The sequence below is a fragment of the Bactrocera tryoni genome, chromosome 3 (genome assembly GCF_016617805.1).
Source record: "Bactrocera tryoni isolate S06 chromosome 3, CSIRO_BtryS06_freeze2, whole genome shotgun sequence".
Taxonomy (NCBI): Eukaryota; Metazoa; Arthropoda; class Insecta; order Diptera; family Tephritidae; genus Bactrocera; species Bactrocera tryoni.
The window spans coordinates 23,743,324-23,771,220 of record NC_052501.1 but is presented as its reverse complement, the minus strand read 5'-3'; the positions used below and the strand labels follow the sequence as shown (position 1 = coordinate 23,771,220).

The 27,897-nt window shown below is 36.8% G+C and overlaps 2 protein-coding genes and 1 long non-coding RNA gene across 3 annotated transcripts; 1 reads left to right on the top strand and 2 right to left on the bottom strand.

The window, feature by feature from the left end:
- The first annotated feature begins 1,361 nt into the window (after positions 1-1,361).
- Positions 1,362-7,649, top strand: LOC120771845 (proton-coupled folate transporter-like). Its single transcript, XM_040100087.1, has 10 exons — positions 1,362-1,626; positions 1,693-1,805; positions 3,487-3,637; positions 5,119-5,302; positions 5,465-5,651; positions 5,716-5,851; positions 6,273-6,409; positions 6,470-6,659; positions 6,720-6,876; positions 6,997-7,649. The coding sequence occupies exons 1-10, from the start codon at positions 1,362-1,364 to the stop codon at positions 7,058-7,060; spliced, it is 1,584 nt and encodes a 527-aa protein (XP_039956021.1). The 3' UTR covers positions 7,061-7,649.
- Positions 7,650-9,264: 1,615 nt separating this feature from the next.
- LOC120771647 lies at positions 9,265-20,281 on the bottom strand. The gene is made up of 9 exons (XM_040099760.1): positions 20,085-20,281; positions 15,010-15,119; positions 14,527-14,677; positions 14,240-14,423; positions 11,981-12,639; positions 11,709-11,845; positions 9,752-9,941; positions 9,522-9,678; positions 9,265-9,450 (listed from the first exon to the last, which is right to left on the bottom strand). Exons 1-9 carry the CDS (start codon positions 20,206-20,208, stop codon positions 9,393-9,395), a joined length of 1,770 nt encoding a protein of 589 aa, XP_039955694.1. The 5' UTR covers positions 20,209-20,281; the 3' UTR covers positions 9,265-9,392.
- An 86-nt stretch (positions 20,282-20,367) lies between these two features.
- Positions 20,368-21,753, bottom strand: LOC120771648. The gene is made up of 2 exons (XR_005704989.1): positions 21,646-21,753; positions 20,368-20,547 (listed from the first exon to the last, which is right to left on the bottom strand). It is a non-coding gene; the product is annotated as an uncharacterized LOC120771648 (long non-coding RNA).
- Positions 21,754-27,897: the final 6,144 nt, after the last annotated feature.

Below are 27,897 nucleotides of genomic sequence, written 5' to 3'. Positions count from 1 at the left end.
ACTGATTATTTTACTAGCATAAAGGCTGCTTTCTAAAATGTAAAAGGTAGGTGTCTAGAACTTATTTATTTGTTAGTAAACAAAAACATTGGTATTGTTGTTTATACTACTCCTCGAATGTACTATATACATATGTATGTATGTATGTATATGCACGTACATAATACGAATGTTATGCACAGGTTCAAGGTCACAAAACTGACGGAGTTGGCCCACCGTCGTCACAACACCATACTCTGGACCAAAATGGATATGCTTTTACATTCTAATAAGGAATACCGGCACAACGGCTTATTTAAGATATAACTAATCTACTTACATACTTGTTTTGATAAATTGATGAACATTTGTCTTTGATTTCCTTTTTTATTTCATTTGCACTTTCAACGAGCCGTTCTAGAACCGCTTGTTGCATGTGTTTTGGCTTATTACATTTCACACACTATTTGTAAGCATTAATATTTAATATCATATAATTTGTTTTCTTAATACTTTAGAACTTAATATTAAAGCACTGCACATAATAAACTAAATAAATTACTTGATTTTAACACTTTTTCACTTTTCACAAAATCAATCACACAATAAAATTAAGAAGCGCGCCAATAACGGTACTCAAATTCACCTGTATTTTCACACACACACACACGCTTGTGCACGCATTTCCTTACAAGCAGCTGAAGGTTGGCGAACAGCTGACTTTTGACAACTGTCAACAAGCAAAATTCCCACTATTTTCGCCTTTGTTATTGGTTTTTCATTCTCCTTAAATTAGCAAATTAAAACGCAAAACAAACGAGCAAATTAAAAATAAAATCTTCCACAACGTAAAATCTCTGTAAACAAAGGAATTTAGAATTTTTAATTTGTCAATACAAAGAGAAATAAAAATGAAATAGTTGAATATAATCTGCTAAGTGACGATACATGGAAGTACAAATGGCCAATAGTGAGTAGCTGCGTCACCTTTGAAGTAGAAAACTTTCACAAATCGTATAATCGTATGAAATCATTGAAGCAAAAAAGTTTCAGCTCAGTCTGTGCTTGGAAGTCGGTCGTGCTTAAAGCGACTGCAGCAGTTTAAATTATAATAATAATCAACCTAAACAACAAAAGGGAGAGCATTTTAAAATTGGCCAAAGTGAATTCATAAATAACACCAAATCAACAAATTAAAAACAATGATATAATAAGTTTATAGTATTTATTTATGTACTTATGTTTAATTAAAAAATATGAAAGTAACAAAAACCAGTGACTAATCAAACCGGACATTAATTATACTGCCTTATTGTCGATTATGCGATAAAAAATAATTTAACGACGAAAATAAATACGTAATAAATAGATATATTCTAAAAATGAATTCCGACGAGGAAAGCTTGTATGATCCTGAAGCTGCTGAGGAAACGACTCAAGTACTAGATGCAACTGCAATTGCCGTGCGCAACAACGGCGACACACCGTCTACCGCAACCGCACATAGTAGTAGTCAAGACGAGGAAACGGCTAGTAAAGATGATGTACCAGTTTCAACCGACAACACACTATATGCAGCGCCCCGCAGACGTTGGTTCATATTAGAGCCCGCAGTGTTTTTGGTTTTTCTTGCCATGTATTTATCAGGTATTTTAATATTGCGATTTTATGCTTAAATTTGTACTATTAAAATGTATTTTTCTATTATTTAAGGGGCGGTATATCAAAACCAGGTTCTATATCAGACTTGTGTTGCTGTATATAAATATAACGAGAGTGATTGCCAGCCGCTGTTGGGTGTTAGCAGGGAAACAAAGGAGGCGGAGGTGAGTAGTATTTGTATTGTTCGTCTTCTAATTAAAATAATTGCAAAGTGTTGTTGCCTAAGATCGTTAATATGTTTTTATTTAGTTAGTCATGTTTAAGACATTGCATTTCTTTAGTTTTTTTTTTTTAATTCTAAAGCTATGGCTGTATATTCAGTTAGAAAAGTGAATTTATAAAAAAATATGTTACAAATTAAATAAATTAATAAAAAAAGTTAAGTATTTAGAGAAAATATTATACGTTGTCACGTTATAGAAATATTCATAGATTATAGCTCATAGCGCAAATAAGGAGGGAGGCCTATTTTTTTTTTTATATTTTATATGAAATGCTTTTTTAATCAATGGTACATTATTGTATGATATTTGAAATATATTATACTAAAGTTTAGTGGAGAGATAATTTAAAATACCGCAAAGCCAGCAATTACTCTGGAGCGTGTCAGAAAAAAAGTTGAATTACGGTTTATATAAGTTCATTTTTTTAACTTTTGCAAAGCCATTAATGGAAAAAACTTGATATTTACTAAAAAAACTTAACGCTCAAAATTCGTTGCTTCATCAATTTTACTCCAGTCGACACTTATTCGATTTTGACACAAACTTCTTGTAAATTATGTATTCCTTTAAGATAAAATATTAATATAAATTTAACAGAAAATTTAATTATGCTTTTATATTATATTCATATAGACATAACTATATATATATATGTATATATGTATCATATTTGCAATTGCATAGATTAAATCCATTCACTCGGCGTAATGGATTAATAAATTTACTATATAGTTTACAAGTGTTCGCTTTGGTGACACATTTAAATAGATAAGCACTATGTAGGGCGTACACAGATGCAATTTCTTATCACCACAAAAGCTGAAGTTACTTAAACAATAGAAATCCATGAAAGCACATTGTCGTTAATTAGCAGTGATTTTGCATTAAAATCCAGTGCAATGCATCTAACCTATAAATATATTTGTATATATGTATAAAAGTGCATAGTGTTAATCGTTAACTAATGCGATGAGTCGGGACATGCTTGCAGGTGTTTGTGTGTGTATACACTTTTGTGAAATAGGTCAAGGTGCAATAAAAAACAATATTGTTAAATATAAGTAGACAATTTTACGATAGAACAAAAGCCATAAAATCGAAATAAATCAATGAAAAAGTGCGCCCCAGCAATGAGTGTCTATAAATGTCTATGAAAAACTTGTATACAAATAGAAAATTATAGTTTATCGTCACCTAATGTGCGAAATAACGTAACAACACTTTTCATAATTTTACAAGTGAAGGAAGAAAGATATAATTGAAACAACTCATCTTGAAACAAAATGTCTGTTTTGGTTATAAAATGGTTATATATTTGATATATTGGACATCGGAAGCTTAAAAGTTTATGACACATGTATGTAATATGAAAAAAACTCAATTTCGTTTTTTTTTTTTGATGATTTTTCATTTTACATGACCATATGTACATATATGAAAAACTTTTTTTTTTTACAAATGCTTTAAATGTTTACTCTTATGTCTACCCATACTTTGTTTAAATAAAGAAATATTTCTTAAAACAGTTGTTAGCCATATTTGCCTACTTATATGAAAATATGCAGCTATAAACCTTTTTATTTTTATTTAATTATTTACATTATTCATTTATTTGCTATAGGAGATCGAAACTCGCGTCCAACCATACGTTGCGCGTATACTGATGGCGCGCTCGCTCTTGGAAAGCATCATACCGGCATTTGTTAGCTTATTTGTCGGTCCATGGTCGGATAAGTTTGGACGACGCCCAATTATACTGGCCACATATACGGGTAAGTTTAGCTCGATTTTCGAAGGAGTACTACTAATGTAGTAGGACAACTTACCTCAACATCTATAATAATTACTGTTGTGCAAAAATTATAAATAATAATAACTCAGCCTAACATCTGTCAGTAAAATCACTGTTATAATTGCACAAAAAAATATATGTAAATAATTTGTCAGTCTCTGCGCTTTTGTTATGACAGGTTATAATTAAATCGATTATTTTGTGTTTCACTTAATATTTCAATTAAAAGTAAAACAATGTTTAAACATGAGATTAAATATATTTTTATACCCAGAAACAGGGTATATTAAGTTTGGCAAGAAGTTTATAGCAAAGGAAACGTCGAAGATCCTATAAAAAATGTGTATAAATTATCAGCGTGACGAGTTTAGTCGATTTAGCCATGCCCGTCTGTCTGCCTGTATATACGCGAACGAGCCCCCCAGTTTTCGAGATATGGAACTGACATTTTGCACGCGTAATTTTCGTCCCTAAAAATTGTGCATTAATGTTGTTGTTGTTGTAGCGATTATCTAGTCCCCGTTAGGATGGGAAAATTCAGATAAGTTGTCATCGAGGTATACCAACGAGGTATAGAAACGTGCTGTTTCGATGGAGTCGGACAATAAGGAGAGGGGTGTCAGATGTGTAGGGTTAACTGGGTATGCAAAAACGTAGTTAGTGTCCAGCGGGAACTCGTTGCAAGCTGGACATACACACATATATCTGATATGTCGGGGTCGATGCTGAATAAGTAGGAGTTTAATCTGCCGCAGTTTACCGAACGAAGCTGCGCAAGAGTCACTGTCGATCGTCGAAGCAACTCGATGACTTCGTCTGCAATGGGTGGTGGTTTGACTCCAAGTACACCATTCACGGAGAGGTAGTCGATGAATGTGTTTATGGCTCGACTGTTAATGGCGGTTAGTGCATGTCTGAAGTTTGTTACGTCTGCAGTCTGGTCGGCGTATTGTTTTATGTTGTCAACGTAGTTGAGGAAGGACCTCTTGATGGTCTTAGGAGGCGGCTCCGCTACAAGCAAGTGACTTCAGGGATAATTTCTACAACAGAAACTGCTTGGAGAGGAGTTCGTTATGCTTCTTAACTGGAAGCATACGGGCCTCACTATACATGGTTCGATAAGAGACATCAAGAGGCATCCTATCATAGTTCGGGGTGCAGTGTTCTGACAACTTTGGAGCTTCCTCGTCTGCGTTTCACTGCAGGCGACCATTTTGGTGCGGCATAGTTAAGGATCGACCGACCGACCGATTGCCTTGTATATTGCCAACATTCATTGTTCATTTATCGGAACCGCCGATATCGGACAATTTTAACAAATAAAGCTGTCATACAAACTGATCGATTAAAATTGAGTCCTTTTATAGAAACTCTTTTATTTGTGAATGCTATAGTTCTGATGCAATCGAAAATGAAATTTTTCCATTTAAATTACTATATTTGTTTTCTTCTTTTTCCCAGGTTACCTCACCGGCTGCATAATTTTGACGATTTTAGCTTTTATTTCGACCAAAGTTGTTATCAGCCCTTGGCTATTTCTACTATCTTCAGTACCCTCGGTGATTAGTGGTGGCACCTGTGCGCTAATTACCGGTATATATTGCTATATTTCGGATGTGGCCAAGGAGAAAGCTCGAGCCGTGCGGTAAGCAAAATTGATTTTATTTTTTTGATACCGTATCAGGGCAGTCAGAAGGAAGTCGGAAATTTTTATATTCTATCAAATTATTTGGACATCATTTTATGCCACTTCAAAAACAGCAACAATATTATAACTTTTTATCATTCTTCCTTTGCTCCCTTCCAGCATGGTGCTGAATGAGGCATCACTATTGGCCGGCATGATGTTTGGCAATGTTTTGAGCGGCTATGTATACGCAGCTACAAATGTAGTGACCGTGTTCGCCATTTCAGCGCTGCTGATGTTACTCGCCTTATTATATGTGTTCATATTTGTGGTGGAAAGTCTGCGACCCGATCAAATACACACGGGTGTAAGTGCTAAACACAATTTTGTATATTAAAATTTATATTTTTACCGTTATTTTTGATTTTTAGTCCAAAATACGCGAATTCTTCCGTTTTGATTTGGTGAAGGATTTAGTGCACACTTGCTTCGAACGACGACCCAGCTACGATCGCGCCATCATTTGGCTTACAATGATTACACTGACCATTGCGTTATTCACGATGGGTAAGTCGTGCACGCCTATGTACATATGTGTATACGTTTTAAAATTTTTATTTAATTTTTTTTTTCTTTATTTTATTTTATATTTTTTTTTATTTTTGTATATTTACTTTTTTAATTTTTATTTTATTCGTTTATTTCATTTTTTTTTTTAATTTTTATTTTACTCGTTTATTTTTTATTTGTTTATTTTGTTTTTTTTTTTTATTTTTATTTTATTTGTTTTCTTTTATTATTATTTTATTTTTGTATATTTTTTTGTTTATTACTTTTATTTTTTTTTATTGTTATTATTTTTTGTTTATTTATATTTTTTTTAACTTTATTTTTTATTTATTTTATTTTTTTTTTATTTTTATTTATTTTATTTTTTCTTATTTTTTATTTTGTATTTATTTTCTTTTATTTTTTTAACTTTCCTCAGAGGGTGACAGCAATGTGACGTATCTCTTCTTCCGCGCGAAATTCGAATGGACGCTGAAGGATTATACGCTCTTCAATGCAGCGCGCATCGTTGTACAAATAATTGGCAGCATTTTTGGCTTAATTTTATTGCGCAAGGTAAGCTCTTATTGTTTGTGGTACCGTCTTCTTCTTAAACTCAAAATCCATGTCCGTTAGGTTTTAAAATTCTCAATCGTCTCAATGACTATGCTATCGCTGGCTTGTTGTGTATTGGAGAGCACTGTACGCGCCACTGCCATGTATTGGTGGGAGCTCTATCTGGGCATGGTGCTCGGTGGCATGCGCGGCATAATGGGTCCTATGGCACGTGCCATACTCTCGCATGTAGCGCCACCAACGGAAGTTGGTAAGTACTAGTTTATTTTATTTACATTTTTTTTTAATTCTTCCATTAAAATTAAATCAGGTAAAATATTCGCATTCACCACTTCGTTGGAGTCGCTTTCACCGCTCGGCGCTGCGCCGCTCTACACGACGGTTTATAACGCAACAATCGGTTTTTATCCAGGCATTTTCAATTTCATCAGCGCCGGTCTTTATTTGCTTTGTTTCACACTGATTGCGTAAGTTTACTCTTTCATTTTTTGTTGCGATTTTGATTATTTTAATTTTTGTGAAAATAATGAAATTAATTTTTGTGAAAATGATGAAAATAATTGCCGTTATTATTTTATTTGTTTCAGCGTAATTTACAGCATTCAAAAGTCGTTGGGCAATACGGCGGCTTATCAAGCGATTGGCAGTTAAAAATTATGTCACAAAGTTATGAAATACATACACATATACGTATATATTGTATAAATTGCTTTTTTGTTTGTAATTAACGTATGATAAAGTTTATACGTACATTGTTAGCTAATTGTCGCATGTGATGTGGAAATACTTGCTAAGTATTATTTTAAAGATTTTAAAGTGTAAAATAAACAGGAAACGAAAATTTATAGAACGTTATATAAAATATATATTTTTATAGCAAAAATGTGTATAGTTTTCGAAACATTTTTTTCCGACGATATTAGTAGTTCTAAGCTATAATTATGTAAGAAATCTCAAATTACATAGCAATCTGCAGTATTTAAGCAAATAAGCAACATATCTAAATTCTGTCAAGTAAAATGTAAAATATTTTATAGAGCGTGCTTCCACTAATATAAAGTTCAATTTCACGCCTATTTGGAAGTTATAATTTTTGAAAATAAGTTTTGAGATACATATATTTGTTTGTCACAAAAAAGCTACTGTTTTCGGAGATAAAGGCTTATATTCGAATTAAAAAAAATCTGTAAATACATATATACCAAAACACGACCCAGTAAAAATGTTTAATAAATGCATACATATATAGTTTTAAAATCTCCTTCACTTATTTATTTTTTTTGGTTTTATTGCTTTCAAGTCATTGAATAAGTCAGATGTGTAGCGTTAACAGGGCATGCAAAGAGTTGGTTAGAGTCATGCGCGGTCTCGTTGCATACTGGACATATGTATATTTGGTATTTCGAAGTCGATTCTGGATAAGTAGGAGTTTAACCACAGTATCCAGAAGGAAGCTGCGCAAGTGCCTTTCTCGATTCTCGCGGCAAATCGAGCTCGTCGTCTGCAATGCTTTGACTCCAAGTACGCCATTTACTGAGAGGGAGTCAGTGAAAATGTTTATGAATGGTAGTCAGTGAATGCCTGAAGTTAGTTGCGTCCGAAATGCGGTCGTCGACTTAATTGAAAGAAGTTGATGCTCCCAGCAGGCAATTCCGCTTCAAGCAGGTGACTCCAGCAATGGTTTCTACGAAAACACTCCAACAAAAACTGCTTGGGAGGAGTTGATTATGCTCCTTAACTGGGAGCATACGGACCTCACTGCGTAGACGTTCGATAGGAGACATCAAGAGGCATCCTGGTATAGTTTAGAGCTCAGTGTTCTGGCATGCCTGAGGCTTCCTCGTTTGCGTTGGCCGATTGCTGCCAACAACGTTCTTTGTCTTTTCCCCATGTGCTTTCGGCTACTGACTTGAGGATTTTGTTGCGGCTCTGTACTTTGGCGATAATCACGGTCGTATGAGGAGTGAGGGAGCACAGACTGTCAAAATTCACACCTAAAATTTTAGAATTATTGACAGTCGGAATCTTGACTCCATTGACAGCAGTATTAAGGTTCCGCAGCCAGGAAGCGAGAGTCGGAGTCGGAGAAATAGCCTTTTACTTTTGAGCACATCCCATCGATCCCATTGTCCGACGGTTATCTCTGGTTGTTAAGGGAGTTTCGAGATGTAGAAGTTCAACAGCAACGGGGAGAAGACACCGCCCTGTGGAGCCCCCTGTCTAATTCTTCTCAATTTGGAATTTTTTTTTTTGTTTTGTGTGCACATCTAGGCTGTAGGGTGGCAGCAGAAGCGTTGGGATACCGGCTTTGGTTAGGTAGCTGTTCATAAAAAAGGCGGTGTGAGCCGGGGCGTTGTCAGGGTGCAACTTCCAATCGGCTTCGATGTTATGTCGGACCCGATTGACCCTTCGTTTGAGTCTCTGGAGGACTTCCACGTAAAACTTGGCATTGACAAATTCATGGTGTACGATGCCTTTGAAATCAAAAAAGACAATGAGCATCGTTTTCACTTTGGATTGGTCATTCTTCCCTTTTTTGGGCAAGGAGCCGACGGCCCTCCAAAAAGATCTGCATTTTCGGAAAATGATTGTCCTGACTCTCCAGGTACTCGGAGACAACTGACCAGCCTCTCGTTCGTTGGCTAGGAACGCCCTATACCGAATCCAGTCGGTGCGCGCATGCTCCGGAGTACAGTTGCGGCGGAAGAAAATCAGTCCTATTCCTTTCCGGACAAACCCTGTAATACATATGTCAGTTACAGGCTTCCCGAAATTTTCTTCTGGGTATTGCAAACTTCGTGGCAAACTTAATACATACTGTTCAGGGTATAATTATTTGAAATAAAATGCAAAAGTTTCATTTTACTAATAATTAAAAAATATATATTTATATTCGAACAATTCAATTTACTTAATTCTAACAAATATCACATAAGTTTGCATAATAACAGCTGATAGAACTAGATAGCATTCGTTGGTTATATCATTTCAATATAGACGCATAATGCTCTTTGTGGGAATACTTGAATCGCAAGACAACGCTGAAGAAATGAAAAAAAAAAAATAAATTTAAAAGTTTATCTAAAGTGAGTATAATTAATGCTTTACTTACATCAGAAATATGAAGGCGATTGCGTATAAAGCAGCGCTGACAATATTAAACAGACCCGGGTACATTTTCAAAGACTCTTTATAGATGACTGTGTAGAGCGGTGCTGCCAAAAAGGGCGCTATGGACTGCAAAACATTTTTTATAGAAAATATTTTACCTAGTGGGAAGTAGAAAAAAATGTTACAGTTAGATATACATATAATATTTTTTTCAAATCAATGTTTTTTTACCCAAATCAGTAGGCGGCACGATATTCGATACAATGGTGCGGCACATTGGACCACCAACCGATCTGAAGGCGCCCAAAGCAACAGCCAAATACAAATGCCAAGGCTCTGAAGCCACACCCCGCACAATGCTGCTGGCAATATCGCTGAGGAATGCAAGCAGTGCCAAAGTGACCACGGACATGCTGAAGACCTGTGAAAATAGAGGAAAGTATTGTAATAAAAAGGTCTAAAAAATGTCGATTTAAGTCTTGAAGCCGACATTTCAACTACATATCTCCATTTACTTAAGTCGACTTGAGCTATTTTAAGATACTTATCAGAAATATTAACAATCTAGAAAAAATGGTACCTGGATTAATGATTCTGGTTATACTCTATTTAATTCTTGATTAAAGCCTCATGGTTTTTGAAATTTAAATATAAAAAGTTCAGATCTAGCCATTAATAAGCTTTTCCTTGGTCATGTATTACTATATTAAGGAATTATTAACAAGTTTCCCAAGGAAGTTTGCAGCCGCAGCCTCAACGAATCTCTGTTAAAAACCGGCCTAGCTCTGTGATCTCAATAATCCCTTCGAAAAATAGCTAATTAAAGCAAAGCGCGATGTGTCTCATAGTTAAAATTTAGTGTTGGTAGTACTGGAAAATTGTACGAAAAGATACGGCGACTAACAAACGGTTTTAAACCCGCAGCAGACTTTTCTAGAACCCCCAGAGGTGATCTAGTGGGAGGGAACATTTTTCCAACCTGTTGAATGGCAGTGAAAGCTAATACCAAGAGATGGTGAATTCGATTCCCCAATCGATGACATTTGGAGCGGACGTTGCTTTTCCCAACCTTGAAGAAGGTCGACTAGCAATTACCCGTCTGAAGAACAACAAAGCGGCGTGGGGATATTCAAATACGGTGGGAAAGAGCTGATAAGAATTATCAGCTTGTTTGTAGGGATGGACGATGACAACATCTGATGAGTCGACAATTAGCGTAGCGTACACGGTTATAGTCGAGTTAACAACAGAGCGGCAGTCGTTTCTTCTCTTTGTTATTTGGCGCCAATTCGAGAAATTCCTTCTCCACCTGATCTCTCAAAGAAGTGGAGGTGTTCCTTTTCCTCTGCTTCCACCGGCGTGTACTGATAAGGAACGTCACCAAAAGGGGGTCCGTCATCCGAGTCTGTTGTTTATTTTTCATTAACTTCAACAACCTATTTGTTTTGGCTACCCAAAAGATACTTGGTCTAAGACCGGAAGTCGTGAGCTGCTTGAGCGGTATGTAAAAGAATCGTTTATGGCCACTGCCAAGTGGATGACACTCAGAGAAAGAAGCTCACTTGCTTGAACTTCTACACATGACTCCATCCTTCTAACTCGGCTATAACCAAGGGACTTGTAGAATTTGGTGTCTGGTCGTCGAGAGAGGACTTTACTTTTCAATTGCCTGCTCAGTCCAAAGTAGCACCTGTTGGAAAGGCTGACTCTGTGTTGGATTTCAAGGCTTATACAGATTCACAACTACAAAAAACTTCGTATCAAATGAGATTATTCGCAATTGCCGCGTATTTGATGGATCCGAATCATAAATGTTGGATAACGATAGTATCGTTCCATCACTGGACCCACATAATAGCTATATGATATACAAATTGTGATAACACGGGCTTGGTCATGTCTCATAACTGATATTTGATTTCTCGAGGAAGCCTACTAATAGTTGAACAACCTTAGATGGAAGACAAGAGTAGCTACATCAGCAAAGGCAATGTGTTTCACAACCAGTTTAAGCTATAGACGACCAACAACAAACTACAATGATCAATTTTTGAGGCACCAGAATCTTTTAAAAAGCAGGCATCTGAACGATTGCCTTTTAACTAAGAAATTATTTCCAATAACAACCCGTTATATAAGCAATTTGAATTAATTTTAAAGTAGATTAGTCATAGCTGAGTCGGCTTACCTTACGTAATATCAAGAAACCAACCAGGGCGCCGAACATGGGCACCATGTGACTAACCGTCTCGTAGAATGTGAAATCACGCACGGTCCAGTGGAATTTCTCACGCACGAACAAGTAGAAAACCGTCATGGCGCCATCTGTGAAAGCAAGAATAATTAAAATTTCTTCGTCAAAACAACTGTACATTCCACAATGATTACTATGTTCGTTATGTATACAGTTATATACAGCTGAAGTACTGTTAGATAGATTTAATTTTGCAATCAACTCACCGATTACGAATATCGAAAGAAACATTGTGCCGGTTACAAGCCAAATAATGCTGCGATCGTAGTATGGCCGCGTCTTGAAGCACGTCACCAACATGTCCTTGATATGCACGTAACTGAAAAGTCCCGCCCTTTTGGGCTTCTCCTCCGTGGATTCTGCTTCAGCACTTGCAGTTTTCATTGTGAAATTCTTCATATTTGTGTCCTTGCTTGCCCTTTCGCATGCGCTCAGATCCTTTTTCCTTTCCTTTCCTGTGGCCTTGGCATCCTTTTGCTTCTCATCGGCTGTGACCTCAACGACTTTGCCTTCGGCATTTATAGTGAGCTCACTTATACGTTTTGCTTGCATATTCTTTAACATGTCCAGACTATCGTTATTTGTACTTTCTATTTGTTTTTCTTTAATGCTTTTTTGTGTGATCACTTTGTCACAACAACCATTTAAAGTAGTTGTTGTACATTTGATCGTTTCGCTAGTTTCTTGTTCGGGACAATAATGCAGACTTTCTGGCACGCTGACGACGATGAAAACAGTAGCGCCGCACATGAGTAAACCGGATATGATGAATGTGGTGGTGGCACCGGTGGCAGCGTAGACGAAACTTGAGAGCAAAGAGCCGCCCATTAAGCCGATGAAAAAGAATGCTTCCATGAAAATCATTCTGAAATATGGCAATATTAGAAAATTATTTAATTCATATTTTTTTAAGCAGGCATTGGTAAGGAAGTGCCACCCATTAATATTTGTCGCCCGAAATAGAAGACTAAGTTCAGTTACTATTTCCAATAGTAGTATTTTCGCTATACTGTTTTGAAATTGAAGATTTTCAAGCCAAAATGCGAGACCTATGATACAAATTTAATACAGTGAAATCTTCCACGGACACTGACGGGACCAGCCTTTCTGTATAGAGTGGGCCGCTTAACAGATTGTCCTGAATAATGTCCGCTTAATATAGTTAGTTCTTGAGTACCGTGTACAAGTTAACGCAAGGGTATCTCAGTATCTTAATTAATTGGAAGACTAATTGCTTTAACCTACATACAACTGAGATAGTTTTATTTACTTGGAGATACAAGATCCCGATGGCCCCACTGCCGCTGATGGGAAGCATGCGCCTGCAACCTGCAGATACGGTGAAGAATACCTGACTTAGAAAGCTTTCATGGAAGTCTAATACCGAGGAGAGCGCAAGGGGGGCATTGTATGGTGAGCTTCTTGCAAGGAAGCTCGATAGCGTTCAACAGGCGACAATCTTCAGCATATGTGGTGCACTAAGGTCCACACCATAACACATATGTACATAGATATAGCCGGAAGCTTTATGTCCGCGAAAGTTGCGCTCAGGCTCAAATAATTTGATCTGGACTTAAACAAACTGTGTCTGAACATTCACACGGTTTATCTTTATACCGGATCTTTTGCAACATGGATTCTGAGAAGAAGCCGTTGGTTGAGAAAGGCAGTGAACTTCTTTACGAATGTTTCAAAGCTTGGGAAGAATATTGGCGTAGTAGTATTTTGTCGGGAACTCTCTATCAACTTCAGTTTCAGACTCTCTGCCTGTTGTAGCGTTTTTCAAGCCGAGATTGCTGCGATTATGGTAGCGCTAGATTTACTGCTCCGGAGTACAGCTTCCTTCAAAGAAGTGACGATTCCGACGTCGTAACGGGTACCTAATCCTGTTATGATGGTAAAGATGCTGTTTCGAAGGGGTCGAACTAAAAGGAGAAGGGTGTCAGATGAGTAGGATTAGCGGGGCAAGCAAAGAGGTGGCCAGTATCTTGCGACGACTTATTGCACGCAATTCCCACAACAGCCGGTTTTACGCATCGGAATTCACCCGGATTTTAACCGGCCAAGGGCTGTTATTTCGAGCATCTTACCACATTTAAATCGGTAAGTCTCCTGAGAGCTCTAACAGGCTATTGTTCACGCTGTGAGGTTGAGAGTGCAGCTGCCAGACCGGTATGCAAGAAGACGATTAATTATCGCAACATATCCTTCTGTATTGTTCCACATTTACGAGATCAAGGCTTAAGCACTTGAGAGCTCACTCTTTTAGATATAGCAACGTGCTGGTGGTAATAGAAATTAAACGCGTAATGAAATTTACATTGACCACTAGGCGCTATGCCGACTTATGAGAGCTGATACAGGAGGACAGCATATAGTAGTCCAAGTGTAATCCCTAAATCTGCCATCGAACATAACCTTAACTATCATACATGTATTTAATGTACATATATTTCCATACATACCTATAGGGTCTCGTCTTTGTGTCAGTAACATCGGAGATAAAGCAGAAAGCTGCCACAGAAAACACACAATTTCCACCTAAAACGGAGTGTGGCACCACAGCCAGCACGTAGTACCAAGGATTCACCGGCTGATAGACGGCTATTTGACAAATCACCGCCGCTATAATGTAGGTGAAGGAGAAGCCTATGGGGTTTCAAAATATACAAATATTTATTAGACAAATATTTATTAATGTATGTTCGAAAAATTATAGGCAAATTTATAGAATATTCATATATTGGCGTACCTATCATTGAGATGACCAGCAGTGGCTTGCGGCCATAATGATCCGACCACGAGCCAATGAAAACGCCACACAACGCCGGCACAATGCTCTCCAATAGTGTGCGTATCATAAACAGATTTGCCACGTACGGCTGCACTTCGGTTTCAATTTTCTATTAAATACCAAAATCAGGTAACATAACAAATATGAATGAGAAAACATATGCGATTGCATTTGGTGATAAATAAATGTTATTAAAATTATTGCGTGATTACGCAAGGCATACAAATTGCCCTGTAGGAAAAACTAACAAAAAAAAAATATATTTAATTTTAACTGATTTTGCTAGCTAGAACTCTGTTAACGGTTATCTTATGTAATAACTGCAATTCATCACAAACGGTGTGAAAATATTTTGTTTAAACCCTATTTTCCTACAGGGTTTAAATTATTTCCTATATGAGTTGTAGCCCGTTTAACTAGTTGTGTTTATGTGAAAATTACCGTTGCTTGTTCGCTGGCGTTTTTTGTGCCCAATTCTTCGCAAATGCTTTCATTGTAATTGAATACTGTCGTACAGGCCTGATATATGATTTGATTTCGTAGTATGGTGCCTGCGGGGTAGAAAATAACATGATAAAATGTAAAGCAATTAATTTTCGATTGAAACGAAATTATCTTATTAAAAAACACTTAGATCATCCAGTCTAGATAAATATAATGAGCCATCAAATGAGCAGTTAAAGCCACGTGGAATGTTTGTAATGAATTGAGGACTTTAATTTTTTTCATTACTAGATTATTACATGAATGCATTAGCCATTCGGAAGTGACATAAAATTGGCAAAATCATTCGTCTGTCGAAGAAAAGCAAGTCATGCACAAGAATCTGGAATAAACGAGCCTTTTATGGTATATAAAACAGCCAAGACCACTGAATTTCGTTGAGATAATACACTAAATCGCAGCGAATCGAAGTTAAGGGGTTAGATAGGTTTACGGGTTTCAAAAAATCGATTTTTTTTATTTCTTATTAAGTTCTAAAACACATCTACAATATTGTATTGAATTTTCAAGTTGATGCGAGTAATCGTTTCGGACATACAGCCTTGAGAACTGTGTTTTTGAAGTCGGTTGGCAAGATTTCTCTAAGACTACTCAACCGTTCTTTATAAAATTTTACACAGGTCTTTGAGCGACAATTCTTAAAGACTTGGACGAAGGCTTTTGTTTCCATTACAACTATTTGCAAATAGAAAAATGTCGCGAAATTTTCACTGAAATTTTCAGTTTTTTATAAAAATGTCTGCCGAAAAACCAATTTTCAGTGTTTTTTCCTTCGTCCAAGTTCTAAGTGAAGATTTTAACTAAAACACGTATTTTTTCCACTATAGATGATCAAGTAAGGAGTTTTCCTGTCAACGCTGGCGCATCTTTTTTCCAAGAGGTCACCGGAAGTTGTGTCGCAATGACCGAATTTATAATATTTTTTTCCCAAAAATTTCAGAATTTCTTTGTTAATAATGTATGTTTGTAATAATAAAAAATTTTAATAAAATATTTAATTTTTTAGATGAGAAAATTATAGTTAGAAAAAGGCTGTTTTTAACCCGAGGAAACCCATGTCACCCCTTGAAAGAACAGTCATAAAGTAGTAGTAATTGTTTTTGTAGAGACAAAAAACCTACAAAGTAATTTTGAGGAATCCTGTCAAGTTGATGGTCTTTGGCAGAATATAAATATAGCTATGTTGAATTTCGGTTTTCCTTATCGGACAAATAAGAATGTCTATGACCAGGGTTGCGATTTTTTTAGTTGAAAATTTTTGGAATTAAAAATTAGATTTTTATTTTTGAATCCCAAATGTTTGAGATTAAAAATGGAAAAAATTATTTTTTAATTTGAATGAAGTCCGCAATCGCGAAAAATGTTAATTCTACAACATTTTTTTTAACTCCGAATTATATAGTTGAGATTAAACATTTTCTATTTTATATTTCAATCCGGCAATTGCAATTAATAATTACAAATTATGTTTTTTTGGACAATTTTTTTTTTAATTCGATATGTTGTATTTTTTTAATTTTTAGTCACAGAGTTATTCGGAAGTATAGAAGCTAGAGAGGGTTCAAATATTTTTCGCCGTCATATGGTATGCAATACTAACTTTGAATGAAAAAAGTGAACTTGTACGAGATAGAAAAGATTCAAAAGATATCAACTGAACATGTACAACATATCGTTCACGAATATTTTGATATGAGAAAGCTCTGTGCAAAGGAATGCCAAGTGAGCTCACTTTTGATCAAACATAAAGACGATTTGATGATTCGGAGCAGTGTTTGGAGATCTTCAAACGTAATAAACCCGAGTTTTTGCGTCGATATGTGACAATGGTTGCGGTATGGCTCCTGCATTTCATTTCGAAGCCCAATCGACAGTCATCCGAGTGGACTGCACACGATAACCCGTTTCAAAACATGGAAAAACGCAACAGTCAATGGCGTCTGTATTTTAATATGCAAATGGTATAATATTTATACTTTTTTTTTTATATTAAAAAAGGAAGAACCAACAATAGCGATTATTACATATCGTTATTGGACCGTTTGAAGCAGGAAATGGAAAAAAACGGTCGCATTTGAAGAAAAAGAATGAGTCGTCCCACCAAGGCAATGCACCATGTCACAAGTCAGTAAAAAGAATAGCAAAAAATCATGAATTGGGCGTCGGACTGCTTCCGCATCCAACTTATTCTCCAGATCTGGCCTCTAGCGACTATTTCCTGTTCTCAGAACTCAAAGAAATGCAAGCTGGAAAGAAATTTTCGTCGAATGAAGGATTTTAAGGGGCGGCGACAGCTGATCTGATCACTATTAAATTATATCTGCATCTTGTGAATATAGTTCTCCATGCAATGACCTAGCAGTTTTTTAATCAGATCAAAAAATTAATTTTGGCAACCCCAATTCAACTTTTTTAAACACTGTCATTTTGAAAAATATTTTTTGTTCGTACAATCATTGTACCGTCAATACTTTTTACTGGATATTTCTTTAGGTTTCATCTACGGAGATGGCCGGAATAATTGGAGCAGTAAAGGACCTCTTTTCAGCGCCGTTGCCGTGTCCTTGGAAATTGCGTGTAACTCGTAAAATATTTAATTTTTTCTTCAAAATCTTTATGGTGTATTCTTAAAATGCGCATTCCCCTAAAATTTTAAAACAACTGACATTGTTTTTTAATTCACAAAAATCGTCTAATTTTTTGGCTACCGCATTAGACTAAGCTTAACAAATAATAGCATATTTTAGAAGAACGAGTGGGCAGAAGATTTATCAATTGAAATACTTCGAATCATTAATTTAAAATCAGAAACATTTTAACACCCAGAAGAAAACATGGGAGACCCTAAAAAGTATATACAAACATACAAATATCGTCACCTGAAATGCAAAATAACGTAACAAATTCGGAAATTTACAGTGGCATGAATGAAACACGAAATAAAATGGAACAAGAGTGCAAAAAAAATTAATATTGGTTTAAATTGGTTTATATCTGATCGCAGAACCTGAAAATGTTGGACATACATATGTAATATTATGTATGTCAATTCGATTTTTTTGATGATACGTTATTTTGCATTTCAGGTGACGATATGTACATGCCGAACTTATTGTTCAAATCACAACATGTAAAAAAGTGAAGAATATGGTTCTTGAAAATCGTCAGACAAGTGTTCGAGATGGCAAGAGAGCACGACATACCAGGTTGGTCAAAAAGTTTTGTCTAGCCCAATTTTTTTTGTTTTGTTGGTACACTCTTCATATGAACTTGAAGTTTCATTTCCATCTATCAATTCATTCTTTGTTTACAAGCCATTTAGTATCGCCGTGTCACAGTATTTTTATACAATGGGAAAAATTTAAGATCGTGCAGTGATAAAATTTTTATTTTTGGAAGCTGTAGCACCAAAAGAAATTCACGTACGAATGTTAAAAGTATGTAATGATTGTTCACCTACAATTTGAACAGTTCAAAGATGGGTTGCTGAATTTAAACGTGGTCGTACAAGCCTAGAAGACGATCCACGTGAAGGACGTCCAAAAAGCGCGTCCACACCAGAAATCATAGCCAAAATACAGGATATGGTTTCGGAAAATCGCCGATTGACTGAGAGCGATTTAGTAGAGGCTCTACACATCTCAATAGGCAGTGTGAGCCCAAGTTAAGTGGAATTTTTTTTCCACATTCGTATGCGACTTTCTCAGCAACATTTGGAGCGTTTTAGAGAGGATAAAGTGGATTTTGTGCGTCGATTCATCACTATGGATGAGACTTAGAACTATCACTATGATTCTGACTCAAAACAAGTTGCTAAAGAATGGTGTGAACCTGTTTGTTCGGCTTCGAAACGAGTTCATGTCCGGAAATCGGCTAAGAAGGTTATGGCAACAGTTTTTTTTTGGATGCGAGAGGAATTGTGTTTGTGGATTACTTGCAAACTGCTAAAACAATTAATTCTGTATATTATTGAAACTTTTTGGACCAGTTGAAGTAAAAGTTTCGTAAAAAAAGAGTCGGTTTACAGAAGAAAATATCCTTTTTCATCAAGACAATGCACCGTGTTACAAGAGCATTTTGACAACAACTAAAATCCATGAATTAAAGTTCGAATTGTTGAAGCATCCACATTCTACAGATTTGGCCCCCAGCGACTTCCATTTGTTTCCAGAACTCAAAAAATTTATGCGTGGCAAGCGTTTTTCATCAAATGAAGAGGTCTTAACGGCTGTTGAAGCGTATTTTGCAGACCTTCCGGATTCTCACTTCAGGTATGAGATCCACAGATTGGAGGATCAAGTGTATTATTGTTCAAGTAGATTATACTGAATAATAAAGTTTATTTTGAATCATTAAATTGTGTTTTTCTTATCAAACGACAAAACTTATTGAGCAACCTGGTAACTCGCGAGGACATTCGCATGATTTTGGTAGATATTTTGGGTATGAAACGCGTTCTCGCTCGACTCGTTCCTATAAAGCTGAATTTAAAAAACAGTCTGCTTCGGACATGCTTTATCGTGCGAATTCCGACCCGACATTCATGGAAAGCAATATAACTGCCGATGAGACATGGATTTATGAGTTTTACATGCAAGCAAGTCAACTAAAGGAGCTGAAGGCCATCCCTAAAAGTGCTTATGAAAAGTATTTTGAGGAAAGGACAAATCGTTGGTATAAGTGTATTACATCTGATGGGGATTACTTAGAAGGCAACAAAATAAATATTGATGAATAAATATTTTGCATTTTATTTCCGTGTACTTTCTTGTCACAACGTATAAAGCGTATTTCGAGTTAATATCTTCAACAACAGAAACAATAATATTTGAGCTTAGAACTTGCATGCCATTATTTGCAATTTCTCAGCCCGTTTTAGTAGCGCCAAAGACAAAGTTCAAACTTTGCGTGTGTTCAAAATTGGTTACGTACGAGTGGCTACATTTATGAATTAAAAGACAAAAACAAATTTGCTGGCGTCCGATTTTATTACAAGCGCCAATTCTAATTACCGGATAGACTATGCGCAAAGACCAGCACAAAAACGATCGGTTCGATGTAGTACATGTGGAATACTTTGCGCCATTGCAGCTGCTTCACGCGCGCCAACATTGTTGTGGCCACTTTTTCAACCATTTTTCGGTCTAATTTGTTTATCGTTTTAATTTTCAAATTTTTATTTTTAAATTGTTATTTTCAAATTTTTATTCTTAAATTTATAATTTCAAATTTTTATTTTCAAATTTTTATTTAAATTTAAATTATTAAAAGTTTCGCCACTTTTTAATTAATTGATTTTTTTTTTTTTGGTTTTTTTTCTGCTTTTCTCACACGCTTAAAACATTTTACGTTTAAGTTTTTGAATTACCGCAATCGTAACTGTTTCGTGTGACGGTCCATCAAATACTGAACGATTCGAATGCTACGCGACCGGCAGCCAATGTGTTGGCCAATCTGTTAATAACTTCGCAAACACTACAAATGTTATGAATAGATTTAGAATTTAATTGAAAACTCTAATTTATACACATATGTACATATTTATATATTTATAAAAAAAAAAAAGAAAAATCTCCACTATCCCGAGCGATACGAGAAATTGTTTACTTTTTTAGCTTTTTAACCATAAAACGTGATCAAATCGAGATGAAGTGTCACAGTCAACCAATTATAACATACATACGCACATGCACATAACGGGTGTTTTTTTCGACATATGGTTTTCAATGAGGCAATAGTTTTTTCGGAGTTGGTGTTGTTGTTGTAGCAGCAGAGGTATGCCGAGTTGACAGTCCTTGGCCGAATAAAAGTCTGGGTCCGTTCTGGTTACGTAGACCCGACTGTCGTGGGAATGGTAGAGAGTTTGACGGAGTTGGTCTGTTTGAGAGTTAGAGCTTGGTTGATACTCAGTTTAGTTGTACCGGGAACAACGGTTGCAAATTTATTATCAAAACAATGGTTCGGATCGCGCGCTGCAATGCTCTGCAACCAAAATTCGGGCGACATAACCGCCCAGCGAGTCGGTAATTCGAGCAACCATGGTTCGGTTTCGCACCACGTTTACGTTCAGCGATGAAGCTCACTTTTGGTTGAATAGGTCCTTTCACTCTAGGAGGGAATCATTGATTCGTATTTCTTCAAAAACGATACCATTACGAAACGGCCATTAGATTACGGTCACTGAGGAACACTATAGAGCCATGATTAATATCCTTTTTATGCCGGAATTGGGGTGTATTGATGTGGACGACTTTTGGTTTCAACAAGATGGCGCTACCTGCCACACAGCCAACGAAACAATCAATTTATTGCAGGCAACTTTTTATGAGCGCTGTAGCTCGCGTCTTGGACCTCCAAAATCGCACGATCTAACACCACTGGACCTTCTTTCTGAAGTTATGCGAGGTCGCTTGTCTCTTTTCGAAAATCACATGTCTAAAAAAACACCCTTTATGCATATATAAAGTTATGTATGTATGTATATTTGTAATAACGTTAATAATAGAAAATAGCGCCGCCTATTCCGTTAACGCTTCGCTAGTTCTGCGAGCTATTTGTTGACATTCTTTCCACCTGTTTGTATAGCTCACTATCACCGCCGCCTTGTTGGTGCGAATATATTGATCATCACTAGCGTTGCTTGAGTGTCGCGCGCACGCATCCGCTCCAAGTCGGAATTAATTTGAAACTAACTTCATTGTCGTGGTTATCACGAAAAAATCGTCTCATGTGAAGTCGCTGGCTGAGTCGCATAGGTAAAAAAAAACAACAAAGATTTACGTAAATACACAACTAAACGGTAGCACACGAAAACAAACATATGTCTGTATGTATGAACTAGTATGTTGGTACGAATTACAGAGATTTATATAAACAAATCGTAAAGCGTTCGAAGATACCTAGATACAGCCATCAATACATACATACATATATTTAGATACATGTATATATGTATGTAGGAGCATATTTGTGTTTCGACACGAGATTAAACGATCAAGCGATCCGAACAATTAATTTGGTTTTATTTTAATTAATATTTACATCATTTGTTGTCTGTATGTTAGACAGACAGTTACTGATTTCAGCCAATTAGTTATTATTATGCATAGTTTTTCATGCTACGAAGAAAAAGAGAAAGCTAAACAAGTTAATATATCTTTCGTTTGTGAGCATGAATACCAAGCTCGCTTCGTGAATTCCTTCTTCATTTCACCTTTCTCCGAGGGAACACGCTTCCAACGTCCCATGACATTTTCCCGAACCTCGCGTAGAGAATGTCGTCTGACTCCTTATAGATCTGGAAGCTATAGCTTTGGTCGCCGTCTTTATTTAAACACTTTGCATCACTCAATATCTTCCAGTCGCTGGTTGGCACTTTCTGATTCTACTGTTGCAGTAGCCGCAGCAAATATTCCTAGTCTACCAGGCGAGGTATGATGAGCTGCGCCTTAGGCACATATATGACAAAGACTGTTGCTGCGGTCCACAACCTCTAGTTCGCTCACGCATGTTAGCGACAGGCGATTCTTATATTTCGGGATTTAACTCCGCTAAACCATCCTGCACCATCAAATGACTGCATGGGTGCGTTTGGTTCTGAGTCCATCCTAGGAAGAGGGTCAGTAGCTTCGTCTCCACTGCTCCTGCGATATCTATTCCAGCGGATTATTGCGATCGACGTTCAGCTTCTCCGATATGTACGTCCCCGCGTTTTCTCTTTTTCGAGGCTACTCTCGGTTCGCTCTCTGTCGAACGCTACCTCTTTTCAGCGGTATATTCCTCTTTTCTTTTTCTTCGTTATAGCTTGAAACATTTTTTTGATCCGAGTCTTCATGGACTATGGCACCCGGCGCTATAGAACTGACTTGTCAGAGCAGGTGTGGCCACAGCTTGAAAACCGCTGTCCTTGCCGATGGCAACCGTCTCGACTCCCACCGACGCTTGGACTGATATCCGGGTCCGCTTCAAGGCCAACAAATACCTCTTTATCAATGGCTATTGTATTCCCACATTCTTCTCCTTTTGAGGTTGCATATGAAGCAGTCTAACATAGGAGGAAGAATGGGGAAATACAGCAGCTTTCGCTGGATGCAATGTCATAATGCAGCCAGTCCGAAGACAGCTTTGATATCACGGTTGTACAAGCTGCAATACCCATTGCTTAGTCGACACCCGCGCGGAGGATAGAGCTTAAAATAAAATGTGCCGACTTTTTATTCTAATGAATAACAGAAAATCTTTGCGATATAATTACAATATTGAAAATAGAAGAACTTTATGGTAACGTCGTAATTTCCTCCCAAGGGGAGGTAGGTAAACTGGCTGTCTCACGACGCACCTAGGCTGTAGATAGACCTATTGAGTTACCACCGGGACTCTCTGAACCTTTCCGTCTGATGAATCTGGGACGCCGTCAAGGAACCCTCGACCAATAGTTGCGATTCATTTCCTATATAGAGGCTTTCAATCGCATAGAAGATGTTTGATAGTATCCTTCGGATTTATTGCAAATTTTGAAAAAGCCTCACAATGATTCTGTTTTGTCAAAAACAGAAGTCTACGACTCGTACAAAGCCTTCAAAGGCGGTCGAGATCGTTGAAGACATGTTTCGTTCTGGAAGACCTCCGAAATCTTCAACTGATGCAAATATTAAAAACGTGAGGGATATCTTGCTTGAAAATCGTGAGGAAGTGTTAGAGAGATGGCAAGAGAGCTCGACATCTCTCGCGATTCCATTAAAATGAGATTGGTGGATATTTTTGATTCTTGATCGATTCGTCTCGATTTTCTTAAAAAGAGTATCGTAAACAGATTCTTTGGGCATGCTTGACCGTGCGAATTCCGATACCACTTTCATGGAGAGCATTTTAACTGCCGAAGAGACATGGATTTATGAGCTTGACATGCAAACAAGTCAACAATCATCGGAATGGAGGGAAAAAATGGACCGAAACCAGAAAAATAACGCTAAAGCCGCTCAAAAATCAAGCTGATGCTCATTGTTTTTTCGATATTCGTAGTTTGGTTCATCATGAATTTGTTCCGGAGTGACAGACGGTCAATAAGAAGGTCTATTTGGCCATATTGAGGTGCTTGCGTGAAAACATCCGTCGAAACGACCGGAATTGTGAAAGAACAATTCATGGAACTCGAACAATCGTTGACATAAGTGTATTACATAAGATGTATTACATAAGGTGGAGATTAATTTGAAGACAACAAAATAAATATTGATGAAAAAATAATATTTTGCATTTTATTTACAATTTGCGTTACTTTTTTGTCACAATGTATATCAATATTCTAAAAAAAAGGTTCAGTTAGACTATACAAATTTAGACTCTTTTAACTTCAAAATTTCCGCATTATTTTGTTTTGTGCATACGTACAAAAACCAATTTTAAGGATCATTACAAAAAGTTGCTAGTGGTTTAATGTTTTATAATGTTATAGTAACAAAATATGACCAAAACTCACTTGATTTAAGTAATTTTAGAATTTTTTTTTTTTAATTTTAAATTACTTAATTAATTTTAATTTTAAAATTCAATATTTGTAAAAAATTTTTTAAAGCAGTTGTTAAATCTGCTGTATTTTTCAATATTTTTTTAAAAGTCAACCCATCATTTACATATCCTAAACCTCAAACTGATGTAAATGATAGCGTTTCTAGTGAAATAAGACCCTATCATCTGGCATTGTCTTAATATTTGTTGACAAGAAACGTATTTATACAAAGCATACCTGTGAAAATATGTCAACACTCAACAACTATCACAAATACATTGTTGTATTAGAAAAACTAATAAATAACAACAATAACCAGTAAATATTTTCTGTCGAAAATTGTCGCCTACAATCTCCAAACATGACAAAGGAATACCATATACACCATTTGACAATGTAGATAAAACTGAAACAAAGTATAATAGTTTATTTACCTGCCGCAGCGGTCGTTCACCAAGGACACCGGCGACGCTCATGTTTATCCTTTTTTAATTTGTCGCTCTTTAAATATTTAACAACAAATTATGGCGCGGAACAAACTCCAAAGTAAACGAGAACAAAATATCAAACTAATTTAATTGCAATAAAGTATTAGTAATTATTATTAAACACTTCAGAGCGCATTTGCGATTAGACAATAACATGAAAAAAATCTATTATCGCACACATTTGCATTTGCGATTGCAGCTGTTCCGGTTTCATTCACCCACAGTTGATGACAGGTAATCGCTGATAATTGTTTTTGCATATTTTTTGCAAATTAATGCACACTAAAAATACTTAATTACATATTTACATTTATGTACATGTGTATGTGTGTGCGCGCCTGCGAACAAATATAAATATTTGGAATTATTTGTACGGAAACGATTATTGGAACAATTCAATTGTTCGCACTCTCTCCCATGCACACACACACACGCACATGCTCTCAAACAAAAACATACTTATTCATCGTTACCCGGCAAATTTAGCGATATCTATACATGGATGTACTGTGTATGTATGCCGGTTCATGTTACGTGAGATTATTAGGAATTCGCGGCATGTTTCACTCAATGAACGCGAACTCGTTGCAAGTTCAATGCTGAAATTCACACATGAATGCTCATTTAAATATTATTTGTACTTTCAGCCAGAATATATGTATACTTTCTTTGTGATTTCAAAAGAAAAAAAAAACACAACTAAAAGCTAAGCTTCAACCACAAAACAAGTTGTCAATTGGAAACCACGACCTAAAAATAAAGCAACTTTGTTTTAATTGAAAATGGGATTCACCACAGACGAAATTTGTTAATAGCTAATGATGACTTGCAATTTGCTAGGTTATTAAGATTTGGAAAGGTGCCAAATTACAGTTTTTCACTGAAATAAAAAAGTATAGGGTGTTCTTTAGAAGCATAGAACATTTATTTATAATTAAATTTAGAAAAAATTTATGAAATAACCGAAATTTTCCATTATTTCCAATTGAAAATTCCAAGTGTAGCCATGTCCTTCTCCCCCTGGTTTTTCCAACAGAGTGGAGAGGTCTTCTTTTGCTTTACGCGGCCTGTACTGCGGCGAATATGCTCAGAGCTGCAGTGCTTTTATCCATTCCGACAACATGATGTAGCCAGCGTAGCCACTACCTATAGAAATTTTCATCGTCCATGCCTCTGCACCATATAGCAGGACAAGGATAGAATTTGGTCTTTGTTCGTCGAAATAGGACTTTACTTCTCAATTGCTTACTCAGTTCAAAGTAGCACCTGTTGGCAAGAGCTTTTCTGCGCTGGATCGAGGCTGACATTGTGATTAGTGCTAATGCTGGTTCCAAGAATTGTTTAAAGATAGGAGATCTTTCATTACAGACTCATTTGCTGCGCATCTTTGTTCAACCTGGAGAAATTAGAACTAACGGCACAGTTGTTATGACCAATGATATTGAATAAGTAGACGATATGGAGTCGCCTTGTCTCAAACCTCGTTTGGTATCGAACGGCCCGAAGAGTGGGATCAATCGTGACGGAGATTTTGGTATTGCTCAGCGCCAGTTTTCTTGTCTGAAACCTCATTTGGTATCGAACGGCTCGGAGAGGTCCTTCCCGATTCTGACAGAGCTTTTGGTATTGCTCAACGTCAGTTTACACAGCTTTATTCGTTTTGGGTGGATACAAAATTCAGCGGCATAAAGGCAAAAGACTGTCTCAGTTCAATTTGCACCACTTTTTCCAGCTCACTAATAAAGCCTCGGATGTTGGTTTCGGGTGGTTTCAATAAAACCTACATATGGTAAAAGGAACCTTTTGGAAAATGACGATCCTCTTAACATACCAGTTTATCAACGTACCCATTCAACCAGAAGCTTTAACGCTGAACAAAGTTTTTCGTTATAATCACCGGACGTGCGACGCGCTTGATAGTCGTTCGGCTTCAATTCTTGCACGAATTTATGTAGGCCGGCAAATACAAGGTCTTCAATAAAGTGGATGAGCAAAGCTCCAATTATTGCGCGCGATGGTGAATGGACCCATTCGGGTCGTCTACCATACTCGAATCCACAGCAGCAATAGCAGCTTCGTTGCGCACAGTAAGGCGTCTCTGAGGATGCGCATTATCCGCTGTGGTGGATTTGGTGCAAAACAGATCTATTAATGCATGCTAGAGTATGACTGAGACCGTTTTGTCTTTCTACAGGTAGTCGATGTATGTTAGTGACACTTTGCCCGACCGACAACAAAATGTTCGTCTTCTTCGGAGTTGGTTTGTGTATTTCGACTGGGTTTTGGTATCGAAGCAAAGTCCTCAGAGAAAAACCCGGGACCAGGCAATGAATCTAGTGAATTGTTGGAGAAAATAATCTGAAAAACTTTTTTGCATGACATACCATAGCACGACAGAGCTAGTATTGTTCACTAGGATGCACACACTCCAGATAATTTTTTGCAAACATTGCCGATAAGAAAGAACCATTAAAGCAGACTACTAACATGAGGGTCCAGCTCTTCAATGATCAGGAGTCTGGACTCTTCCCACAACTGCTTATCGAGGTTGGCCTTTGACATCCTATTTTTGGCAATGTTGTTAGCTCGGAAGATAATCATATTAATAAGGTATTTTCGAGTTTACAAGAAAACCTGACTAACGAGGAGTAGAGTGGATTGAAACAATATTAGAGAAAGTTTCAGATGAGGTAAGGATCTACATCTCAATAGTAACGGTGATGACAACTGACGACGATACCCTCTCTCCTCTTAAATTCCCTCGACCTGCCAGGAGTTTCCTCCCACAAGTTGGAACTCAAAGTTGGTGTGCCTGTCATGCCCAGATCT

Excerpts from the sequence above, each read along its gene's own strand:
- LOC120771845 (XM_040100087.1), top strand. The coding sequence starts at position 1,362 with ATGAATTCCGACGAGGAAAGCTTGTATGATCCTGAAGCTGCTGAGGAA. Across the intron at positions 1,806-3,486 it reads GGGAAACAAAGGAGGCGGAG|GAGATCGAAACTCGCGTCCA; the intron begins GTGAGTAGTATT and ends TATTTGCTATAG. Across the intron at positions 5,852-6,272 it reads CATTGCGTTATTCACGATGG|AGGGTGACAGCAATGTGACG; the intron begins GTAAGTCGTGCA and ends AACTTTCCTCAG.
- LOC120771647 (XM_040099760.1), bottom strand. The coding sequence starts at position 20,208 with ATGGTTGAAAAAGTGGCCACAACAATGTTGGCGCGCGTGAAGCAGCTG. Across the intron at positions 11,846-11,980 it reads TCTTTCGATATTCGTAATCG|ATGGCGCCATGACGGTTTTC; the intron begins GTGAGTTGATTG and ends TTGCTTTCACAG. Across the intron at positions 9,942-11,708 it reads GTTTCTTGATATTACGTAAG|GTCTTCAGCATGTCCGTGGT; the intron begins GTAAGCCGACTC and ends CTATTTTCACAG.